Source organism: Bombina bombina, chromosome 6 (genome assembly GCF_027579735.1).
Source record: "Bombina bombina isolate aBomBom1 chromosome 6, aBomBom1.pri, whole genome shotgun sequence".
NCBI classification, from domain to species: Eukaryota; Metazoa; Chordata; class Amphibia; order Anura; family Bombinatoridae; genus Bombina; species Bombina bombina.
This window is the reverse complement of record NC_069504.1, coordinates 347,655,213-347,672,581: the sequence shown is the minus strand read 5'-3', so window position 1 is coordinate 347,672,581 and position 17,369 is coordinate 347,655,213. Positions and strand designations below refer to the sequence as shown.

General features: G+C 41.9%; 1 protein-coding gene across 1 annotated transcript in view; it reads left to right on the top strand.

Annotated features, from left to right (window-relative positions):
• The window catches only part of GAS2L3 (growth arrest specific 2 like 3), a 176,512-nt gene that overhangs the window by 148,787 nt on the left and 10,356 nt on the right, over positions 1-17,369 (top strand). Inside the window, exon 7 of the mRNA XM_053716997.1 lies at positions 13,645-13,752. Within this exon, the coding sequence (XP_053572972.1) occupies positions 13,645-13,752 (108 nt within the window). The remainder of the gene's footprint in view (positions 1-13,644; positions 13,753-17,369) is intronic.

Genomic DNA, 17,369 nt, shown 5'->3' with positions numbered 1-17,369 from the left:
TTTCTTAAAGCAAGAGTTTATTTTAAATGCTACCGGTGTGTACTATATACTCTCAGGCAGCAGATGGATGAAGACTGCTGCCTGGAGGATGATGATCTTAGCATTTGTAATTAAGATCCATTGCTGTTCCCACAGAGGCTGAGGAGTACAGGAAACTTCAGTGTGAGGAACGGTTTCATGCTATGCAGCAGTGAGGTATGTTCAGTCATATTTTTCTGGAGAAACTGTGTATTTCAGAAAGGCTGACATTATACCCAGGAGGGTAAGGGTAAGCAGTAATCCTGGAGCTTAAAGAAGGGCATTACTTAGCTTGCATATGGGGCCAATTACAAATATGGTTGACACTGAATTGCAAATGTTTGTAAGCAAACGTTTTTTGATTTGGGAGTGCTTTAACGTTTTTGTGGGCAATAACGTTTTGGGCAAACTTTATTAAGGGCACACATGGCTTAACTTTTGGGTCTTAGAACCCACATGGCTAGTTATAACCGCTCATGTGCGGTTCTTTAAGGCTGTGGAGACATCGAGTGAGATGGGCAGGGCCTATTTTCGCGCCTCAGATGCGCAGTTAGTTTTATCAGCAAGCAGCAAACTCTAACTCTTGAGGGCCCTGGTGTATGTTTTGGGCCAAATCAAAGATTTTACCCCACATTTTCGATCCCTGAGGGCAGGTAGGGCCACTCAGGGCTGTGGCAAGGTGAGAGTGTTTTTTTTTTTTCCGGATCTGGGTAATTTCGATCCGGTTTGCAAATTAAGGGGTTAATTGTTAAAAAAAAAAAATTGTGGTGCAATCTTAACTACCTATATTGTGTCTACATACACAATTTTGAAAAATTTGTTTCATGTTTAGGCTGTTTTGTAGAATGTGTATGCTTTTTTTCTCTTAAAGGCGCAGTACTGTTTTTTAAGATAATTTTTTCACTAAATACAGCGTTTTCATGCTTGTTTGTAGTCATTACTAGCCTGTTCAACATGTCTGACATTGAAGAAAGTCAAAGTTCAATATGTTTAGAAGCCATTGTGGAACCTCTACTTAAAATGTGTCCCTCATGCACTGAAAGGTCAATAAATTGTAAAGAACATATTTTAGCTACTAAAAGTTTGTCGCAGGATGATTCTCAGTCAGAAGAGAATCAGGTTTTGCCATCTAATTCTCCCCAAGTGTCACAACCGCTAACGCCCGCACAAGCGACGCCAGGTTCTTCTAGTGCGTCTAATTCTTTCACCCTGCAAGATATGTCCGCAGTTATGAATACTACCCTCACTGAGGTTTTATCTAAGCTGCCTGAGTTGCAGGGGAAGCGCAGTAGGTCTAGAGTGAGAACAAACGCTGAGCCCTCTGACACTTTATTAGCCATATCCGATGTACCCTCACAATGTTCTGAAGTGAGGGATTTGCTGGCTGAGGGAGAGATTTCTGATTCAGGAAATATGTTCCCTCAGACAGATTCAGATATGACGGCTTTTAAATTTAAACTAGAACACCTCCGCTTATTGCTCAGGGAGGTTTTAGGGACTATGGATGATTGTGACCCTATTGTAGTTCCAGAGAAATTGTGTAAAATGGACAGATTCCTAGAGGTTCCTGCCTACACTGATGTTTTTCCGGTCCCTAAGAGGGTTTCGGAAATTGTTATTAAGGAGTGGGATAGACCAGGTATTCCATTCGCTCCCCCTCCTACTTTTAAGAAAATGTTTCCCATATCTGACGCCGTGCGGGACTCATGGCAGACGGTCCCTAAGGTGGAGGGAGCTATTTCTACCCTGGCTAAGCGTACAACTATACCTATCAAGGACAGTTGTGCTTTCAAAGATCCTATGGATAACAAATTGGAGGGTCTTCTGAAGAAAATATTTGTTCACCGCGGTTTTCTTCTCCAACCTATAGCGTGCATTGTTCCTGTAACTACTGCAACGTCCTTTTGGTTCGAGGCTCTGGAAGAGGCTCTTCAGGTTGAGACCCCATTAGATGATATTCTGGACAGAATTAGGGCTCTCAAGCTAGCTAATTCTTTCATTACAGATGCCGCTTTTCAATTGGCTAAATTAGCAGCGAAGAATTCAGGTTTTGCCATTTTATCACGTAGAACGTTATGGCTTAAATCCTGGTCTGCTGATGTGTCATCAAAAGCTAAGCTTATAGCCATCCCTTTCAAGGCCAATACCCTATTCGGGCCTGAACTGAAAGAGATCATCTCAGACATCACTGGAGGGAAAGGCCATTCCTCAGGATTAGACGAATAAGAACTTCAAAGGTGGTCCCTCTCCCTCTTCCCCTGCCACAGAGCAAGAGGGGAATTTTGCTCAATCCAAGTCAGTCTGGAGGCTAATCAGACTTGGAACAAGGGTAAACATGCTAAGAAGCCCGCTGCTGCCACCAAGACAGCATGAAGGGGTAGCCCCCGATCGGGGACCGGATCTAGTAGGGGGCAGACTTTCTCTCTTCGCTCAGGCTTGGGCAAGAGACGTTCAGGACTCCTGGGCTTTTGAAATAGTAACCCAGGGGTATCTTCTAGATTTCAAAGATTCTCCCCCAAGGGGGAGATTCCATCTTTCTCAATTGTCTGTAAACCAGACAAAAAGAGAGGCGTTCTTATGCTGTGTAGAAGACCTATATACCATGGGAGTGATCTGCCCAGTCCCGAAAACAGAACAGGGGCAGGGGTTCTACTCTGATCTGTGGTTCCCAAAAATGAGGGAACCTTCAGACCAATTTTGGATCTCAAGATCCTAAACAAATTCCTCAGAGTCCCATCCTTCAAGATGGAGACCATTCAGACTATTTTGCCAATGATCCAGGAGGGTCAATATATGACCACCGTGGACTTAAAGGATGCGTATCTACACATTCCTATCCACAAAGATCATCACCAGTTCCTCAGGTTCGCCTTTCTGGACAAGCATTCCATTCCTCGGCCGTCAGTGGCTCAGTGTATGGAGGTAATCGGCTTAATGGTAGCGGCAATGGACATAGTTCCGTTTGCTGGCTTGCATCTCAGACCACTGCAACTTTGCATGCTCAAACAGTGGAATTGGTATTATGCAGATTTATCTCCTCTGATAAATCTGGACCAAGAGACCAGAGACTCTCTTCTTTGGTGGTTGTCACAGGATCATCTGTCCAAGGGAATGTGTTTCCGCAGGCCAGCGTGGGTCATAGTGACAACGGACGCCAGCCTATTCGGCTGGGGTGCAGTCTGGAATTCCCTGAAAGCACAGGGATTGTGGACTCGGGAGGAGGCTCTCCTCCAGATAAATCTTCTAGAACTGAGAGCGATATTCAACGCGCTTCAGGCGTGGCCTCAGCTGGCATCGGCCAGATTCATAAGATTCCAGTCGGACAATATCACGACTGTAGCATATGTCAATCATCAGGGGGGAACAAAAAGTTCTCTAGCGATTATAGAGGTTACCAAAATAATTCAATGGCAGAGACTCACTCTTGCCATCTATCAGCAATCTATATCCCAGGAGTGGAGAACTGGGAAGCGGATTTTCTAAGTCGTCGACTTTTCATCCGGGGAGTGGGAACTCCATCCGGAGGTGTTTGCACAATTGATTCAGCAATGGGGCACACCAGAATTGGATCTGATGGCGTCTCGTTAGAACGCCAAACTTCCTTGTTACGGGTCCAGGTCAAGGGATACTCAGGCAGTACTGATAGATGCTCTAGCAGTACCCTGGTCGTTCAACCTGGCTTATGTGTTTCCACCATTTCCTCTCCTTCCTCGTTTGATTGCCAGAATCAAACAGGAGAGAGCTTCAGTGATTTTGATAGCACCTGCGTGACCACGCAGGACTTGGTATGCAGACCTGGTGGACATATCATCTCTTCCACCATGGACTCTGCCACTGAGAACCGGACCTTCTGACTCAAGGTCCATTCCAGCATCCAAACCTAGTTTCTCTGCGGCTGACTGCTTGGAGATTGAACGCTTGATCTTATCCAAGCAGGGTTTCTCGGAGTCGGTCATAGATCCCTTGATTCAGGCTCGAAAGCCTGTCACCAGGAAAATTTATCATAAGATATGGCGTAAATATCTTTATTGGTGCGAATCCAAAGGCTACTCATGGAGTAGGATCAGGATTCCTAGGATTTTGTCCTTTCTCCAAGAAGGATTGGAGAAGGGGCTATCAGCTAGTTCCTTAAAAGGACAGATATCTGCTTTATCAATTCTACTGCACAAACGTCTGGCAGACATTGCAGACGTTCAGTCGTTCTGTCAGGCTTTAGTTAGAATCAAGCCTGTGTTTAGACCTGTTGCTCCGCCATGGAGTTTGAATTTAGTTCTTAAAGTTCTTCAAGGGGTTCCGTTTGAACCTATGCATTCCATAGATATTAAGCTTCTATCTTGGAAAGTTCTGTTTTTAGTTGCTATCTCTTCGGCTCGAAGACTCTCTGAACTATCTGCATTGCAATGCGACTCGCCTTATTTTGTTTTCCATGCTGATAAGATGGTTTTGCGTACCAATCCTGGATTCCTTCCTAAGGTTGTTACTAATAGGAATATCAATCAGGAAATTGTTGTTCCTTCTCTGTGTCCTAATCCTCCTTCTCAGAAGGAGCGTCCGTTGCACAACTTGGATGTGGTTAGTGCTTTGAAGTTTTACTTGCAAGCGACCAAAGATTTCCGTCAAACATCTTCTTTGTTTGTTGTCTATTCTGGAAAACGTAGAGGTCAAAAAGCTACGGCTACCTCTCTTGCCTTTTGGCTGAAAAGCATCATCCGTTTGGCATACGAGACTGCTGGACGGCAGCCTCCTTAAAGAATTACAGCTCACTCTACTAGAGCGGTGGCTTCCACATGGGCTTTTAAAAAATGATGCTTCTGTTGAACAGATTTGTAAGGCTGCGACTTGGTCTTCGCTTCATACCTTCTCCAAATTTTACAAATTTGATACTTTTGCTTCTTCGGAGGCTATTTTTGGGAGAAAAGTTCTTCAAGCAGTGGTGCCTTCTGTTTAACCATCTGTCTTGTCCTTCCCATTCATCTGTGTCCTGTAGCTTTGGTATTGTATCCCACAAGTAAGGATGAATCCGTGGACTCGTCTTACCTTTATAGAAGAAAAGTAAATTTATGCTTACCTGATAAATTAATTTCTTCTATGGTAAGACGAGTCCACGGCCCGCCCTGTCATTTTAAGACAGATGATGTTTTTTTGATTTAAACTCAGTCACCTCTGCACCTTATAGTTACTCCTTTTTCTTCCTGTACCTTTGGTCGAATGACTGGGCGGTGGAGCTAAGGGAGGAGCTATATAGACAGCTCTGCATAATTTATTTAGGAGCTATATAGACAGCTCTGCATAATTTATGTTTTTCTAAAGCTATAGGGGAATTCATTTAGCAACATAATCATGACACATCTGTTAACCTGATTGCAAGATATCTACTTAAGCACTTCTGACAGTTTAAACTTGTCTACTCTTGCATTTATATCAAAGCTATCTTTGGAATATAGAACTGCCTTGATTGACATCTATACAAATTAATAATATAGCATTATGTGTTTACATATTTTTAGTTGTAATCTGGAATGCCCATTCCCGCCTTTCGGGAACTACTCAAAATACTGTAAAGGACCCATATTTGCTGCCTACACCAGTACATATATGAAATTCTTTTTTATATCTAAAAATATCTGCCTGATATTCATATGATGCCAAAACTGTAAACAGAGCTCTTTAGTCTTGCAAGATATTGGCGTTACAAGCGATAGTTTTATGAACATTAAAGACACATTGTGCTTAAAACTCGTCTATCATTGCATAGGAGCTAGCTGCAGTTAAACATGTGAATTCTTTTTTCATGAAAGGAAGGCTGTTTGTTTATTTTTAAATTGAAACTAGTTGAAAAATTGTATATATATAGTGTGTGTATGTATATATATATATATATACATATATACATACACACACACTATAAATTAATTTTTTTAAACGCCTACAGGCATTCAAGTGCAATTGCCTTTAAAGTGAATAAATTAAGAACTGGTTGATAAATAAACTGCATAATTATGCATTTTAGACATTTTTATTTTTGCTAATAGAGGCATAGTGCAAAAAATGGTTTCTATTCAGAATTGAAATGACTGTCAGATTTTAATTTTGACTATTATGTCCCTGGAATGTTAAAATTAAACTTTGATTCAGAGAGCGCATGCGATTTTAGACGCCTTTTTTAAATTTACAGTTTACCTCTTTTAACATATTTGCTACGTTCTGATGATATTGTTTGTTGTAAAGGATGACTATGGGTACTCTAGTGTAGAAATGTGTTCTCTTAGATATTTCTTTTTGTAAAAATTCATTTTTTAATATCCATTTAACTCCTGAAAAGTGGTTAGTCGAAGTTCTACTGCTGTGCTACTTCATGTGAGGAATACAGGTAGTGAGAAAATGAATACATGCATATGCTCCAGTAACTGTATCCTCATCTGAAACAAAATGGGAATATTCCAGGAGCACATCTTTGCCTACTTTTTAATCCTTTTGAAGGATTTAAACACCTTTAAAGAAGGGATTGTGTTTAAATATAAAATGCTCTTAACAAAAGAGTACATTACATTTTTTGCATAACATGTCCTTAAAGGGACATGATACCCAAATGTTAAAGCACTTGAAAGTGATTCATTCAACATTGATTTAAAAAGCTGACTAGAAAATATCACCTGAACGTCTCTATGTAAAAAAAGGAAGATATTTTACCTTAATATTTCCTCAGTAGCCACATCCCATTGTAAAGGGACTTTAAGCAGCCAATCAGGATGCTAGTCCCAGGATTTGCAAGGGAGTGTCCACCGGGCATGTGCAGGTAAAGTCATGTTATTCCCCTCCTTAGTTTAAGGAAGTTTACTATGAAATCTTACAAGATTTCAGTGAAATCTCATGACATCACATTAGGCTCAGGAGCAGCAATGCACTACTGGGAGCTAGCTGCCAGTAGTTGGCTGCACACATGTGTCTTGTTATTAGCTGACCCAATATGTTTAGCTAGCTCCCAGTAGTGCATTGCTACTCTTTCAACAAAGGATACCAAGATAATGATAGACATTTGATTAAAGAGGTAAATTGTAAATTTGTTTAAAATTGTAAGCTCTATCTGAATCATGAAATAAAAAATTGGGGTTCATGTCCCTCTATGGCCCTTGTTTTTCTCTAAAAATGTAAAGGACCATTAAACACAGTTTATTGACTTATGTTTGATTTAATTTGTTATAGCTACTGTTTTATCATTTTTCTTCATAAATGGAAAGAGTCCACAGCTGCTGCATTCATTAATTTTGGGAAATAAGAACCTGGCCACCAGGAGGATGCAAATACACCCCAGCCAAAGGCTTAAATACTCCTCCCACTTCCCTCATCCCCCAGTCATTCTTTGCCTTTCGTCCCAGGAGGTTGGCAGAAAGTGTCAGAAGTTTGTCTCTTATGGAGGGTAGTACTCTTCGACATGGGACGGGAGTTTTAAGTAATCCTATCAGTCCCTCAGTGAGGGCCTGAATGAAAGTTAGAGTCCGGAGATGCAGGGAGAGTCTTTCTGCAAAACCATCCCGACTCATGGTAACAGCTCCACAAGCAATCAGCGTTGTCTAACCGCTTCGCTGCCTGCTTTCTTCTCTCAAGTCCATGGCGGAGGTGCTGCTACTATCTGTCACACTTGAAGGGCCGTGTTCCTGTTCCATGGCATAGATTCCAGTAAGATAGTTTTATTTTACTTCATCAGAATATACTGTAATTTTTTGTTTTTTGTTCCCTGTAAGGTGTTTTCTTGCGGGAGTTATAAAACATTATAGGGTCTCAGTGAGACTCCTTTGGTGTCTTGGAATCGAGGGTTAATATCTCCTGAGGGGGATTATTGAACAGGGGGGGGGGGGATTAATCATGTTTATGTGATTCAGTCTGCTTATGTGTAGTGTTAACTGGGCTCCTGGCTTGGAACATAAATGCTTTTGGAAGTGACGCAACCTTATGGTTGGGCGCGCTTTTTTTGGACTGTACGGTTGACCTTGTGACTGGGCGTGTTTATGATCTGGTCTTCCATTTCCGCATTCCTGACCGTGTGGCATAAGAAAAATTTCGGTCTGCCAGTGTCTGGTTCATAGGAGGTGGTGAGTGCCCCATCCATTGTGGGTGTCAGGTGCCATTTTTAAACTTTGTTTCTTATAGTCCATATTATTATATTCTCTATCCAGTTGTGGAGGATTCTGATGCTGAGACTGTTCAAATTTCAGATTCAGATTCTTCGACTTGTGAAGAATGCAAATTGGCCCCGTTGACACATGTCAATCAGTTATGTTCTGTATGCCATATTAGAGCACCTTGTTCCTCGGGCTCTTGGACTCAAGGGACCGCTGAGCCATCCACCTCTGGGGGTTCTGTCCTCTGTGAGGCGAGTTCCCTACCGCTCCCTACTACTACACATGCGGGTAACCCAGATTATGTTATATCCCTCCTTGCAGGGCAGCTTGTTCCCCCGGAGGTCACAGCACGTTTTTGCTTTCACATATTTTTGCCGATTATTATTTGTGTTCGTGCCCTATTGTCCCGGGTCTCCCAGCCTTAAGATGGGCCCATGCCTTCGTTACAGAATAGCGCACCTTCGCGTTTTTACTCAGACTTGTTTTTGGATTATTAGAGGGCCCTATCCTCAACGGATACGGGAATCCTCAGTATTCTACTTCGAATGGCTCACCTCATTAGACATGAGGGGATAATGTAATCTCCTGGTTGTTGGTTTATTGAGATCCTTTCCAGTTTGTTGGAAGATCAGGGTTCTGTTTGGCTGGTCCTACGGTTATTTTTAAGAAAAAATTAGAAAAGCGCTGAAAAATGGGAGATGCGACCACAAAAAGAAAACAGAAAGATTTATAAGATCCACAAGATAATATTAACAAGGTGTATAGAAAAAGTCAAGTCTTTCTTCTTTAGATTTAAAGGATTTTACACTAAAGCTAAATCAAAAATGGCTGAATCTCTTTATTTAGGCTACGTGGATAATTACAGATAAAATTTATTTAAATGCACCAAAAAATGTATAAGATTTCTTTTATATCATACCAGAAAAGAAAATAATTAAAATAATTTTTCTTTTAAAAGCATATGATTGGGAAACATATAAATGGTATATAAACATATACCAGTGAGTTAGTATACACAGTTTGTAAACACAATAGGGCACAAATGTGCACAAAACATACTCGTATATTTAAAAAGCTAATTGGATACGTTATTAATAAGTGTTAAAAAAAACAAGCATTAATATAAGTGTTGTAAAAGCCAAACCATTAGGTAAAAGAAAAGCAAAGTTAGTTTGCAAGAAGCTAAACAGATTATTGCTGCGCTATATAGTATCCATGAAAGAGCAGTGTTATTGTGCAAAATTGAAGCAGTCTCTTAAAGTGAAGGTCCATTTTGATGAATTAGTGCCCGGTTTTTAATAAACCGATTAAAAACGAGGGCACTTTAATTCATCAAAATTGACATTTCACTATATTCTTCAAAAACTTACCTTTTAATCCCGATTGCCGCTCCAGCGATTCCCCCGTCTGTCGGAAGCCTCTGCAGATGTCAGAAATGACGAATCAGGCTTCCTTGATGCAACGCTATGATTGGAGGAAGCTGGATTCGTCATTTTGGACCCGCGAAGACAGCTTGCAACGGGCGGAGGAAGTGCTGGAGCTGCTGCCAGGATTAAAAGGTAAGTTTTTGAAGAAAACAGTGAAATATCAATTTTGATTAATTAAAGTGCCCTTGTTTTTAATAGGTTTATTAAAAACCAGACACTAATTCATCAAAATGGACCTTCACTTTAAAGGAGATTCCTTTTCTTGTATGAGTTGTATACAAAGGATATCCAATATTGTATGTAGGTAAAATAATGCTTCTTTTTTGGTCCAGTGAGGCCACAGTAGTCTGTATTATCAGACCATTTCCTCCACCCAGCTTTTTGTGATAGAGCTGATGGGCAATCCACGGTCTGCATCGAGACCCGATGTAGTGATCCCTTGAAAACGGAGCTGTTTACAGAGATCCTAAATTGTAAGTTCGGATAGACATATGTAAATATATGATTACCAGCATACTTTTGAGAAAGTTTTCTCTGACTCCACCTGTAGAATTGATGTGTTAACTCCTTGCTGGAAGAAAATATTTATTTTACCTTCATACAATATTGGATATCCTTTGTATACAACTCATACAAGAAAAGGAATCTCCTTTAAGAGACTGCTTCAATTTTGCACAATAACACTGCTCTTTCATGGATACTATATAGCACAGCAATAATCTGTTTAGCTTCTTGTAAACTAACTTTGCTGTTCTTTTACCTAATGGTTTGGCTTTTATAACACTTATTAACGCTAATAATGCTTGTTTTTTAAACTGCTTGTTTTTTATTTAAACTGCTTGGCTTTTATAACACTTATTAATAACATATCCAATTGGATTTTTTAATATATGAGTATTTTTTGTGCAAATTTGTGCCCTATTGTGTTCATAAACTAACTGTGTATACTAACTCACTGGTATACTAACCATTTATGTGTTTCCCAATCGAATGCTTTTAAAAGAAAAATTATTTAAATTTTCTTTTCTGGTATGATATAAAATAAATCTTATATATTTTTTGGTGCATTTAAATAAATTTTATTTGTAAATATCCACGTAGCCTCAATAAAGAGATCCACCCATTTTTGATTTAGCTTTAGCGTAAAATAGTTTACCTCTAGCGCAGAAAGACTTTACTTTTTTCTGGTCCTACGGGTATGCCTGTTCTTCTTAGGCGTTAATTTACTGGTTGCCTTAAATTTTATTTTATCCAGTTAGAATGTCTCTTATTTTTCCTTCAGGAGCTTTTTCTGGGAGCGATCCTCGCTGTTTGCTTCTGCGGAAGTTTGTTACGGGACACGTTAGTCTTATGTTTGTCTGTTATTCTCTTACCCTCTGAGGGAGGATTTAGGCAGGCATTCTAAAGAGTCCGCTTGTTTCAGTCCTTATTTAGGATTGGGGATTTAGTGTCTCCTTACTGCTGTTTTGGCGGTTTGGCCTTTCTGAGGCTCTGGGAATTTGTCCTTTTGGACTTTCCATGGTCCTTTTGGGGCCTGGTTTCCCCTTCAGGAGATGGTTGTTCCTTTTTTGAGGATATTGGGGTCTCCTTTAAGCTCTGCTAGGGTTTTTCCCTGGATCTGGGGATGATACGCATCCTTTTTTCATTTGATCCTCTGACTCATATTGGAGATGATGTGGAGACTAGCCTTGCTCGAGTGACTTTATTCTCGAGGTATCCCCTTGCTTTGGACGTCTTGTGGCGGTTCGAACGCCTATGGGCTCTAGTGTCTTGGTTTGAGATGCCTTAGCTCCTTTGGAGTGTTGGACTTCGCCAAGGGGTGGTCTCTTCCTTGGGTCGGGACTTGCGAGGTGTTCTCGTTATCTGGGTTATTCTGGATATTGCATTGATATCTCCCTGTGGGTCTGTTTTTTATATCAGACGGGATGTTTGAGTTTATGGGATGTTGTTTGTTTTTAAACAATTGGGGGCTCGGACCTGTCATTGCCCTGGTTTGTCCAGTTGCTGAGGCTTTCGCTCAGCGTTTTCCTTTATGGTTCCCATTGCGGATTGTTACCGGACTTTGCAGCCTTGGGGTGAGTTTGGGGTTCTCCACTTCCAGGGAACTTGGGCTATGACTTTTTTGGTCTGGCTAGTTGACCTGATCACGGTTGGCCAGGTTCTCTGAGTGCCGATGCTCATGGGGCATGCCTTATGCTTATTGAACAATTTCCCTTGGACTGTTTGCTGAAGTAACCTGATGGCTTTCCGGTTCTGCAGGCGAGAGGGTTTGCAGGGTATTCGCTGCAGCTATTGCACCTTGTCGGTGTACTAGCAGGCTATTTTCTAAGATTCCTTTCAAGTTCATTTGCGTTAGAGATTGAGCTCTTGTTCGGCTTGTGTCTTGTGGGCAGGTGCTCTATTTAATGGCCCCTTTTTTCTTAGGGGGGCTTGTTCTCCTCCTTACAGAGGTGTGGTCCTTGGTTTAGTGCTTCTCCTGCATTTAGGAGGTGGAACAGAGGATTTAACCTATGTTGAAGGGAGACATGATCTCTGGGTGGTTCTGTTCTATCTGCTGGCTCTGCATTGAGACTATGTTGGGCCTCTTTTGTTAGTTTTGGCTTTGGCCTTGTCGACTGTCTCTAAGGAGTACGGGGTTCCAGAGCTCTGTTGCAATGGCTGGGGCCATTCTTCCACTTTTTTGGGAGCTGGTGTTGGGTTTCTTTCTTTCCCCTGTTTTCAGACCTGCCGACGCTTGCGCTAGTCCGGCTGGGAGTAGGTTCTGAGATTGTTGTTCATCTTTAGAGATGCAGTGGGCCTCATTGAGGTTCTGTGCTTGTCCCGTTTTGTGACCTATGTGTCCGTCTGGCGGCTTGGATTGTCTGGAGGTGCTCTCTGTCTTGGAGTTTTTGCAATCTGATCTCTTGTTTGACCGATTTTTACTTATCAGCAAGTATTTCTTCTATGTCATCCTGATGATGACTGAGTGTTCTTGTCTCAGGTGTTTACCTCGTCTGGGTCTGCTACACGTATTATGTGTTAACTACTTCAGTAGTCTAAGTTCTGACGTTTTGAGGACTCTGTTTTCAGTTGTCTTTTTCGGTGCTTTTGCACGATGTTGAGAGGAAAGTTTTCTCTGTTCTGATGCCAGGTCCTAATCATTGTGGTTTTTGTTTGTCAGGACCCATTTGGGTCTTTGTGAGCTGGGGTAGCTCTGGGAGTTCTTTCTTTTATGGATTTTGTGGTGACCTTTCGGTTTCCTTTTGGCCTCCTTGCCTTATCCCTTTGGGAGTTTTGGGCTGGTGTTCCCTTCGCTAGTGAAGGGGGTGTGGTTGGGGACCGACTGCTGGGCGACTGGTTCTCCTGGAGGACTGTTGGCTCAGTTGCGTCTGATTTTGCGGTCTCTAGCTAGGCTTCTGGGCTATCTATGGGGCAGTGTCCTTGGGGCCTTTTTTCTTTTCAATGTTTCTCGGCTTCGGACGAAGCAGGGTTTTGTTGGGTAGTGGTTTCAGGCCTGGTGCCTTCAGAATGGACCGCCTCTTGCACCCTCCCGTCTTGGCATTCAGTGTCCTTTATAGCTTGGGTATTGTTTTCCCAAAAGTTATGAATTCATCTGTGGACTCTTTCCATTTATGAAGAAAAACTTAAATTATGCTTCCTTGATAATTTTATTTTCTTCAGATGGAAAGAGTCCACAGCCCGTATTTATAATGTGGGGTGTGTGTATTTTTATTCTTCTGGCACCCTTTCACCCTGATATTTCTTCTACTGTTTCCTTGTTCCTCGGCAGAATGACTGGGGGGATAAGGGAAGTGGGAGGAGTATTTAAGCCTTTGGCTAGGGTGTTTTTGCCTCCTCCTGGTGGCCAGGTTCTTATTTCCAAAAGTAATGAATGCAGCTGTGGACTCTTTCCATCTGAAGAAAAGAAAATTATCAGGTAAGCATAATTTAAGTTTTTTTCATGACTGATAAGATTATGACTGGGCAGTTGATGTCATTATTTTTGCGCAATAGTGAAGACTGTAGTATCCAGCATAAGTAAACACCAGTAATACATAATGGATGTATATATTTCATGTGTGTTGTCATTTTGTGTGCAGGTTAAGCACATAGCAGAAGATCCTCCCTGTAACTGTTCCCATCGATTCTCTATTGAGTACTTATCTGAAGGTCGTTATCGTTTGGGTGATAAAATCCTTTTTATAAGGGTAAGTGTATTATCTTACAATAAAGTTGTGCTTAACCCTACTTATCAAAAAATATATATATTTTAGTAGACAACCCACGGTATTGATCTAGGTCCATTTTGGTATATTTCATGCCTCCGTTTTGCTGTCAAATGCGATCATATTAAAAAAAATTACTTTTTCACAAATTTTGGGGTTCTCACTGAAATTTACATTCTGCTTGTGCAGTCATAATACCAATGGTTGTTAAAGCTTTTCTGGGATCCCCCTTGTTTAGAAATAGCAGACATGCATGGCTTTGCCATTGCTTTTTGGTAATTAGAAGGCTGCTGCACACCACACTTCTGAAATTCCCGGCAGTTGAAGGGGTTAATCCGGTAGCATTTAAGGTTAAGTTTAGCTGTAATGTAGAGATTACCTTCCCAGCTGACACCTCCCACCCCCTGATCCCTACCTTATCTCTCCCAAACAGCTATCTTCCCTCCCTCACCCCCACTGGTCTCCCACGATCTTAGGTACTGGCAGACAGTCTGCCATAATGAAGTTTTACGGCAATTTATTATTTTTATTTTATTTTCTGTAGTGTAAGTTCCACCCATACACTCCCACCTCCCTGATCCATCCCAAACAGCTCTCTAGACCTCCCCGCTTTAACTAGTGTCCATCATCTTGGGTATTGGCAGTTGTCTGCCAGTACCCAGTTTATATGTATTTATATCACCTTTTTCTAATTTATTCATAAACAAAATTTCCTTCTTAATATGAGGAGAGTCCACGTCTTCATTCCTTACTTGTGAGAATACAGAACCTGGCCACCAGGAGGAGACAAAGACACCCCAGCCAAAGGCTTAAATGCTCCTCCCACTCCCCTCATCCCCCGATCAATCTTTGCCTTTCATCCCAGGAGGTTGGCAGAGACATGTCAGAATTTTTAATTTTAGTTTTTTGTCTCTTATGAAGGATAGTACCCTTTTAGATGGGACAGGAGTTTTAAGTAGTCTTGTTAGCCTCTCAGTGAGAGCATTGACGAAAGTTAGAGTCTGGAGATGCAGGGAGAGTCTTTCTGCGAACCTATCCAGACTCATGTTTACAGCTCCTTAAGCAATCGGCATTGACGAGTTTCGCTGCCTGCTTTCTTCACTCAAGTCCATGTCAGAAGTGCTGCTACAATCTGTCAAACTTGAAGGACCGTGTCACTGTTCCACGGCATAGATTCCGGTAAGTTAGTTTCATTATTTTACACACATGTTAATGATAGAAGACAGGGTCACAGTGAGACTCCTTTATCTTTATGGAATCAAGGGTTAATATCTCCTGAGGGGGATTATTGAACATTTTTTTTATTCATATTTGTTATGTGATTTTGAGTGCTTATGTGTAAGAACGTTTCGGCTCTTAGGCTGATACACAGTTTCTTTATATTAAGCTGGCGTGCTTTTTCATTAGCAGGGGCAGGTCCTCCATTAACACCATGTGACCGGGAATGGGTCACTTTTTTTTCCCACCGCTTCTGATTCCTGACCGGGTGTCTGCGGAGAAGATCTTTTTCTTAATCTGTCTGGGTCATAGGAGATAGTGAGTGCCCCAGTCATTGGGGGTATAAGGTGCCAGTTGTTTTTCCTTTCTATAATTTGACATAGACGAGTTATGGAGGATTCTGATAATTTAGAGGGGGATCCCTCCGATACAGAATTTGATACCTGTGTATATTGTGAGGAGGCCCGGGTAATCCAGCCCGTTGAACTATGTTCCGTATGGCACAATAGAGTGTTCTCATCATCAAATGTTGAGATGTAAGAGACCACTGAGCCATCCGCCTCTGAGGACTCTTCGTCCAGTGAGGTGTGTTCCCTTGATTCTGTTCCTACGTATGCAGTTTTCCTGAGTTCCGATCCTCCTTTGCCTGTAAGGGGTTTGTTTCCACCAGAGGTTACTATGCATTTCCGCATGGCCATCTCTATGGCCTTAGCGAGATTACCTATTCCTGCTACGCGCAAGGAAGGGGTTAATCCAGGCTCTCCTGCCCAAGGACGGGGATTGCAGTTCCCTCTGAGGCTTCAGAGGGAGAACTTCCAGGGTCGGAGTCTGCTGAATTGGGTCCTCCGACTGCGGAGGGCTTAGATTTAGATTGGCACGCCTGCGTTTACTTCTGAGAGATGTTTTGGCAATGTTAGAGGCTTCCAGTACTGCTCCGTCAGTTGAATCTCAGTCCTCTAAATCGGATAACGATCTTAACGAAGATGAGTGGAGGATGGTGATATTCCTTGTCGTCTTGTTTTACTTTTTGTTTTATCGTTTATTTAGAATCCCAGTACCGAGCTCTATGGGGGTTGTCGTATGACAGACAGGACTTGTTTTTGTTTACACACTCCTTTTCAGCTTATGACTGTGGGTGATTGCCTTTTTCTTTGCTATTCCGTTCCAAATAGTTTTTGGTTTTTTGAGCTCTGGATTGCTTTAGAAACTCTTCTTAGAAAGATGTTGTGTCACATGGGATATTTGATACTATCGACTTTGATGGTCGAGATTGTTGGAGACTTCCGGTGGAAGCTTATAGATTTCTGCTCGGGGTGATCCCCCTATATTTTAGAGGAAAAATGTTAAGCCTCGGAGCTTAATTTCTTTAATTTGATTATTCAGTTGTTCTAACTTTGCTGGAACTTAAGAAGTTTCGTTTTAGCCCCGGAGTATTCCGGAAGATATGTTGTATCCTAGAGACAGGCAGGACCTGTTGTAGTAGGTTTGTTCCTTCTTTCTACTTAGAAGTTTTTTCTTCTACATTCCGGTCCAGGTACCGCAGGCCCATCTATCCTAGTTAACAGGCTTGGCCTGTTTAGGTATTATCTGGGATGGGTGCTTGATACTGGATCATATGGATCTAGGGGTCCTAGAGACCGGAACTAGGCTTCTTTTCTGGGCAATTGTCCTGTCAGAGAAGTCAAGGGACCTTTGGAGTCATTGTCCTGGTATTTTCTCCCACTGTTGGTGCATGCACTAATAGGGGGTGGGTCTTCCCATCATGATTGCGTTCTATGATATTGAAGCAGAGCTTATTAGTTCTTATTTTCACTGGAGAATGTAAAGTCCTTCCTTGTTCGGAAGAAGGATGTCTTTCCTGGTTCATCCTTTTTGTGCAAATTCTGTTCTTAAGAACCGTATCTTTCAGTAAACCTCGTTGTGATCCTTCTTGGGATCTGGGGTTTAAGGTGGCAGTATCCTACTTCCAGAATTTATGGTAGATCCCGGGCCTCGGCTTTCTGGGTTTCTTACCTTCGCCTGCTAATAGACTTTTGGTTCCTCAGTGAGCATTCTGCTTGGAGGATTTGGTCTTCTGGGTTTGTACCAGTTGGGTCCTCTCAGTGGGGAGACTTTCTTATGAGGAAGGACAGTTCCTCCTGCTAAACGGGGGGTCTCGTGTTTGGTGGTGGGCAGAAGCCCATGTTGGCTCATTGCCAGCGACCCTATCTATAAGCATACTCTTCAGGTTCGGATGTCCCCTACAATCATTCCCTGCTTGAATATTTGTGTCAGATGGGGAAGCCAATCAGGCTTTCAAGGCATCAGTGTTAGCTCCACTACTTCTGATTTGAACCCAGGTGGGGCTCCGTACTTTTCATCCTGAATATGCTAGACATCTA